We start from the raw sequence: 7704 nt of genomic DNA on the forward strand, positions 1-7704 counted from the left end.
AAATTTGCAGATGATACAAAGTTGGGTGGGAGGGTGAGCTGTGAGGAGGATGCAAAGATGTTTCAGCAGGATCGAACCCGGGTCCTCGGCGACATGACCCAGACTATCTACACACCCTTCCCCAGATTCATCATCCACCAAGTCCTTCTCTTTGGTGAACACTGATGCAAAGTACTCATTTCGTACCTCGCCCAATTCCTCCAGCTCCACGCATAGATTCCCTCCTCCCTTTCCCTGGCTAACTTCTTGCTCTTTACATACATCCGAAATTCCTTGGGATTCTCCTCAATCCTGTTTGCCGCGGACTTTTCATGGCCCCTTTTAGCCCTCATGACTCCTTGCTGAAATTCCTTCCTACTTTCCTTATATTCCTCAAGGGCTTTGTCTGTTCCCAGCCTTACAAATGCTTTCTTCTTCCTTTTGGCTAGGCTCACAATATCCCTTCTTGTCCAAGGTTCCCCAAACATAATAAGCTGGAAGTCCTATTCCCACACGCCCCCCCGACTCCCCCGACCACCCCCCCCCCCCGACCCCCACCTCCCCCATGGCGTTGCTCGGACCCCCACAGTGGACGATCCACCGGGCAGGCTTCGGTGTGAGGTTGGCAAAGAACAATCATGGTGCATTGGAGCTCAAGATGTTGTCAAGGGGGTCAGGGCACTGATAATGTGCCCCCTGCCAAGCTGCAGAGGGGGGGTGGTTCCCTCAAGGGTCTTGCGGGTTGGGTGGGCTCAGACTGTCACTGAGGGGTTGACCCCAGCTCTACCTGACAGCTGACGAGCGGTCCAGGCAGTTCAGTGAAGAATCCACGCAGAAGCACTTTCCCTTTCCTAACATCTGCGCTGCGCCCTCGGACAAAAGCCTTTACAACAGCAGCTGTTACAAGTGTCAGAGGCTTCCTTGAAAGCCCACCACTTGAGGAGGCTTCCAATACCTTCCACTAGCCTGTGATTGGCACAGCTGCTTGGCGGTTTGTTTATTTATCTTTCCCTTCGCGCTTGACTGAATCTCAAGTACTCTACGTTCATGCAGACCACAGTATTTATAAACACTCTTGCTCAGATTGACAAAGGAGCTAAGTGCTCTCTGCCGTGAGAAAAGAGGAAGAGAAATCGCTTTGCTCCTTTGGTGTGGTGAGACACTGTCAATCATAGCAAGAGGGTTTATAAACCTTGCCATCAGCACAGTGGGGGACCCTGGGGGTCGGGTCGCCCTCATACCAGCGCGTGGGGAGAGTGGCCCATTATATCTGTGGTTGGCGGGGGAGGGAAGAGGTGCCCCTCCTGGTCAGCGCGGGGGTGGGGATTAGGATTTGCGTAGTGGGGGGAGGGTAGCCTGCGCTGGGCTTTGTGATTGGGCTCAACAAGGCGGCCCGGTAACGGAATCTCGGTGCAATCCGGCGAGCTCCCCGCCATGTATACATTTGCACGGTTCAGGAAGTAGACGCACCTGGCCGTCACTCCGAGCAGCAGCGACCAGTCCCAATTCACCACTGGCAGGAACACTCCGACTCCAGGACCCCGGTCGCTGCGTGAAACCCACGCTCGTCCTTCCTTTCTTCCCCGAGCCTTGTCGCTGCATGTTCCGTGCTGCGGGGACAGCAGCGGGAGAGGGGATTGAATAAAATATCAGGCTAAAGCGCACCCCCGTCAGCACAACTGGCAAGATCTTCAGAGGGCTGGAGCTTTCTCGGTGAGGTCGTCACGGTGACAAGTGAGTTAATTCCCGACGGCCCAGGGCCATTCGCCTCGCAGCTACTTTAATCAGTGTGGTGCTGTGAGAGCCTCAGGGTGTCCCCAAGTGTAATGATATCCTCCTGCAGTGTCCTCACCGTCGGCACGTTGCAAACCCGGCTGCTCGTTTGAGCACAGAAGGATCCCACAATGAGCAAATTATCTCTGCCAGGGACGAAGACCAGCCAGGGCTCTGGGGAGAGGTCCCCTAGGCTCTTCCTCTAAACCCCACACACAGTCAAACACCTGCAGGCACTTCACAGGAGTTGTAACGAATCAGGTTTGACCTGGAGCAGCAAGGTTTTAAGGGCTGTGTGAAAGGAGTAGAGCAGTGAGAGTCAGGGATACTCAAGCGGTCCCAGTGGGTGCAAGTGACAGGTGAGTGATAAACGTGCACCCCACACACAGTGATTGAGTATTTGTCCCGTACGAGAAACTGCGAGCTCAAGTTGATGAATTGAGGGTCTGCCTTGCGAGGTCATTGAGCAGGCATTCCAATTGGCAGATGTGACCAGTGGAGCTTTGCTCAGATTTGTGTTGGGCGTCCACTGTTCACTCAATCCCTGTGCTTTCATTGCTGTGCAGTTGTCCGCCTTCTCAATCACCTTCCTCCTTCAACAGACTCCAGCTTGAACCAAGCTTTTGGCCATCTCACCTGATGTCACGTCAAATGGTGCGGTGTCATATTCTGTTTGCAATGCACCTTCAAACATTTGATGGCATGTTGACGGTTTTCTGTAAGTTGTCGCTGACTTAGATTGTGCGCGTGTCTTTGTCGTGCCCATTGGGTCACGCACAATTCCTCCTGTTCGGCCCGGGAGCACAGTAGTTCGCACAGCACCAGGGACCCAGGTTCGATTCCTGGCTTGGGCCACTGTCTGTGCGGAGTCTGCACGTTCTCCCCGTGTCTGCGTGGGGGTTTCCTCCGGGTGCTCCGGTTTCCCACAAGTCCCGAAAGACGTGCTTGTTGGGTGAATTGGACATTCTGAATTCTCCCTCGGTGTACCCGAACAGGCGCCGCGGTGTGTGGCGACGAGGGGATTTCCACAGTAACTTCATTGCGGTGTTAATGTAAGCCTACTTGTGACAATAAAGATTATTCATGCTGACCAAATCATCTGCTCTGTGTTTGCAGTCTTGAAAAGGAGAACTACGAAGTTTGGTCCAAGCTCCTTCGACTGAACAAAAGGGTGGAAGAAGATAAGAAGCTCTTCGAAGACCTGGAGGGCAGACTGCAAAATGCATTACAGGCACAGGCGAATGCTGAGAGACGCAACAAGGAGCTGGAGGAGGAGCTGAAGAACTTTTTTCAGCAAACACAAAAGAAAATCTGACTTTAAATCTCCAGGGAGTACTGAACACGGCGAAGAGGGTCCCTGTCGTGGGGTTGAACTGACCAACGGCGGAGACATCAGAATGTTGCACATTGCTGTTGACCACAGAATCAGATGAACATACCGATTCGGAGAGGGGTCGGCCACTTGGCCCCTCGAGCCTCCTCTGCTGGTCAGTGTGATCAGGGCGCTGAACTGGTTTGCACCCACATTCCCACCCACCCGTCACCTCGCTTCTCAATAATCTACACACCTCCGTCCTGAAAATAGTCAAAGTCTCTGCATCCCACCCCACTTTTGAGCTCCAGAGACTCAACGACCCTCAGTGAAAAATGGGTGACCCCCATCGTTTTTAAACAGTGACCCCCTACCGGGTTCTAGATTCTCCCACAGGAGGGAACATCCTTTCCACATCCGTCCTATCGAGATCCATGAGGACCTTATATGTTCCAATGAAGTCGCCTCCCACTCTTCGAAACTCCAGCCGAGACAAGCCTTCTCTGTCCAAACCTTTCCTCAGACGTCGGCCCGCAACCTCTCACAATTTAGATCATTTGATTCTTTTTAATTCTGCTATGTTTTACGCCTTTCCTGCAACATTTTCCCACATTGCTCAATCTTGTTCCAGGGGCAACACGGTAGCACAGTGGTTAGCACTGTGGCTTCGCAGCGCCAGGGTCCCAGGTTCGATTCCCCGCTGGGTCACTGTCTGTGCGGAGTCTGCACCTCCTCCCCGTGTGTGCGTGGGTTTCCTCCGGGTGCTCCGGTTTCCTCCCACAGTCCAAAGACGTGCCGGTTAGGTGGATTGGCCACGCTAAATTGTCCCTCACTGCCCAAAAGGTGAGGTGGAGTTATGGTGGTTGGGTGCATCTTCAAAGGGTCAGTGGAGGCTCGATGGGCTGAATGGCCTCCTTCCGCACTGTAGGAATTCTCAGCTTCCCTTCATCTCTTGATTCCCTCACTGATTAAAACTCTGTCTCTCTCAGCCTTGAACATACTTAGCGACCCGGCCTCTACAGCTCTCCGCGGTAAAGAATTCCACAGATTCACTCCCCTCCGAGAGAAGAGATTCCTCCTCATCTCTGTGTGAAATGGGCGACCCCTCACTCTGAGTCCTCTGGTCCTAGACTCTCCCACAAGGGGAAACATCCTCTCAGCATCAACCCTGTCGAACCCCCTGAGAATCCGATATGTCTCAATAAGGTCACCTCTCATTCCTCGAAACTCCAATGAGAACTGACCCTTCTCCCAACGACATAGTTTCTCCAGCTGACGAACAGGCCATTCGGCCCAACTAGCCCATGCTGGTGGTTATGTCTCACATACGCCTCCTTCAACCCTGCCAGCACATCCTTCCATTCCTTTCCCCATCATGGAATCATCTATCTTCACTCGAAATGCCTCTGTGCTGTGGGCCTCAATGATTCTGTGTGGGAGCGAGCTCCACGTTCTAAGCCCAAGAACAGAGAGGTTTCTCGCTGAAATTGTTGGCGATCACTTGACAATTCCACAAGTGGGAACGATTCTTCCATATCTGCCTTCCCCAAACTCGTCATCGTCACCCATCCCATCTCTTTTCTCGAGAAGGTACCCCAGCCAGTTCAGACCAGTCTTTAACTTCTGGAATCGCTTTGCGAGTCAGATTTGCAGCCATATCCTTGTGAAAACGCGGCGATGTGTGTGCGTGGATTACATCGCGGCGGCTGCTGGAGATCATCGCACACGGATTGTCTCAGGATGAAGACAGAATGGGATTCTGTGTCTGTTTAAGCTCATGTACACTTTAATTGTGCAGCAAGGTTTAGTTATTGATATTCTCCCTTGCTGATGATCATTACAGGTCCTTAATCATGCCAAGTGTTTTTCATGTCTCTTTTCTTTTTAAACCTCTTGAAACTGTCGAATCAAACGGGCTAGCAAGCATCACCTGTGTTGCAAAAGCCACTGTTATTCCTGAACAAAGAGTGATGACTGTGTTTGATTGGTGTTCCGATTGGAACTCCTCTCCCATTGATCCCTGGAAGATTGTGGCGAGGACAAATATCCGGATTCTGGAACGGAGGGCAAAATCTCCCCCCCTCGCCCCCTTGCCCCGCCATAAGATCCGCGGAGGGATGAGAAAGGGGCTGGTTTAGCACAGTGGGCTAAACAGCTGGCTTGTAATGCAGAACAAGACCAGCAGCTCGGGTTCAATTCCCGTGCCAGCCTCCCCGAACAGGCGCCGAAATGTGGCGACTAGGGGCTTTTCACAGTCACCTCATTGAAGCCTACTTGTGACAATAAGTGATTATTATTCTGAAAGTCGGAGCGATTCCCGCTGCGGAGCAGGGTGGGATTTTACGCACAATCGTAAAATCCGGGTCCTCAGCGCCGTGAGGCCGCAGTGCTAACCGCTGCGCCAGCGTGCCACCCCACTATATGCTTCCCCACTTCAGCGATGCATTTCTGGAGCATCTTCTGCTGACAGTTCGGGACATCCTCTTCCCCAGGGAGGGCCACAGGAGGCCAATCCCAGCTGCCCACCGCGGCCTGGGTGGAGGGAGCCCGGGTAGCTGGTGCCCACGGGAAGCAGAGGAGGACCACCCAGCAGTGCATGATGAGGGTTGATCTGCTCCACGAGGGTAAGGGTAACCTTCCAACCCACCTCAACACATCTCCACTAATCCCAGGGCACCTGGGCGTGACTGACAAGGCCAAGATTTCCTTTCTTCATCCCCAAATGTCCAGGGCAAGGTGATGGGTCGCTGCCTCATTGAACCCCTGCAGTCCGTGTGCTGTGAGATTAGCGAGGCAGGACTTACACCCAGCCACAGTGAAGGTACACCCATGGGGTCTGATGCACACAGTCTGAAAATCACAGTGACCGATCTGAGCCGCGATTTAATCCACACCATCGCTCATTCTCTCCATTACCAGTGCCCGCATCGGGAACGTGAGGTCAGCTGACGTCCGGGGCACCAAATTGCCAACCCCCCTACCCCCCCACATCGCACCAGGGTGGCGGGTGAGGGGGCAGGGGAGGAAGGTTCCACCCACTTGTAGCATGGTGGATAGCACTGTTGCTTCACAGCTCCAGGGTCCCAGGTTCGATTCTGGATTGGGTCACTGTCTGTGCGGAGTCTGCACATCCTCCCCGTGTCTGCGTGGGTTTCCTCCGGGTGCTCCGGTTTCCTCCCACAGTCCAAAGACGTGCAGGTTAGGTGGATTGGCCATGATAAATTGCCCTTCGTGTCCAAAATTGCCCTTAGTGTTGGGTGGGGTTGCTGGGTTGTGGGGATAGGGTGGAGGTGTTGACCTTGGGTAGGGTGCTCTTTCCAAGAGCCGGTGCAGACTCGATGGGCCGAATGATTCTATAAATTCTCTGATAAATTCAATACACATCTGGTGAATGGGAGGTTTCCACTCAGATGGGCCCCGATGACCCGGTCGGACTGAGGGTCCTGTTCCGGACTCACTGCTCCAGCCTGCAACTGGACCCTGCGGCCGGGTTCATTGACAGACATCCAGTCAGCACCCAGTGACATTGCTGCCCCTCAGTCAGGGTTCCTCACTGGGAGATTGTTCCCAGGCTCACCCCTATCCTGTGTGTCAGGTGGTAGCCTGTTCAGCAGAAGCACCGGACTGGGCCGCACTGATATCGCTATTAGAAGCACGTTCAGTTTAATCTGTTTGCTGATGGATGTTCCCGGTTCCAGTTCCAACATCCTTCCATCGGCAACAGGCGGCGGACATGCGGGAAAGAAACCCTTCTCGGGTGGGCTGTCCTCGTAAGACGCACATTGGCCGAAGGCTGAAGAGACCAATGCTTGAGGCCACGAGTGCCCCCCATGAGGGTGTTGTGCCCGCTGCCAAGTGGGTCGAGCCGTCGGTCATTGCGGTGGGGCACGCCAGCCCACCAGAGGTGCCGCTGTTTTGCCGGAGAGCGACTCCCAGCTGGGCGAGTCGATGTTTGCAACATTCATCTTTGAGACGGAACGGGGGCAGCACAGTGGCTAGCTCCGCTGTCTCACGGTGCCCGAGGTCCCAGGTTCGGGGCCCCGGCTCTGGGTCACTGTCGGTGTGGAGTTTGCACATTCCCCCCGCGTCTGCGTGGGTCTCGCCCCCACAACCCAAAGGTATGCGGGGTAGGTGGATTGGCCACGCTAAACTGCCCCTAAAATTGAGAAAATTTAGTTGCGTACTCTAAATGAGAGAAAGAATCTTTGAGACGGTGCTGCATATGGGTGCATTTGCACGGTGTGCCCAGCAGGTGGTGGTGGTGGTCTGCAACTAACTGAACCCGACCCCGGACACTTGTGTGAACGGTCAGGGCACCAGCTCCACATCGGCAGACGAGCAGGACCGACGGAGAAAAGGCTTTGCGTAAAATCTCTTCTCCCTGGGGGACCAGGGCTGCCACGACTGGATATTCACAAACATATTGCAACACTGTCAATGTCATTCTGGGGTCGGTCCCGATGCAGGTCACCCCCCCCCCCCCACCACCCCCCCAAGACACCCAGTGGTGCCTCTTGAGGGAGTAGTTGAGGTGAATACTGTTGATGTATTTAAGGGGGTCTAGGTGAGGGAGGGGGGGATAGAGGGTTACGATGTTTGGTTTGCATGAGGAAAGGTGGGAGGAGGCTCGGGCGGACCAC

General features: G+C 54.1%; 1 protein-coding gene across 3 annotated transcripts in view; it reads left to right on the forward strand.

The window, feature by feature from the left end:
* The window catches only part of LOC140396851 (rho GTPase-activating protein 25-like), a 54032-nt gene extending 49108 nt beyond the window's left edge, over window positions 1-4924 (forward strand). For 2 of the 3 annotated variants that reach the window (XM_072485627.1, XM_072485628.1), the window contains exon 11: window positions 2869-4924. In XM_072485627.1, the coding sequence (XP_072341728.1) occupies window positions 2869-3067 (199 nt within the window). In that variant the 3' untranslated portion in view covers window positions 3068-4924. The remainder of the gene's footprint in view (window positions 1-2868) is intronic. The other variant, XM_072485629.1, reaches the window with a different exon arrangement.
* Window positions 4925-7704: the final 2780 nt, after the last annotated feature.

The sequence above is a fragment of the Scyliorhinus torazame genome, chromosome 20, assembly GCF_047496885.1.
Source record: "Scyliorhinus torazame isolate Kashiwa2021f chromosome 20, sScyTor2.1, whole genome shotgun sequence".
Taxonomy (NCBI): domain Eukaryota; kingdom Metazoa; phylum Chordata; class Chondrichthyes; order Carcharhiniformes; family Scyliorhinidae; genus Scyliorhinus; species Scyliorhinus torazame.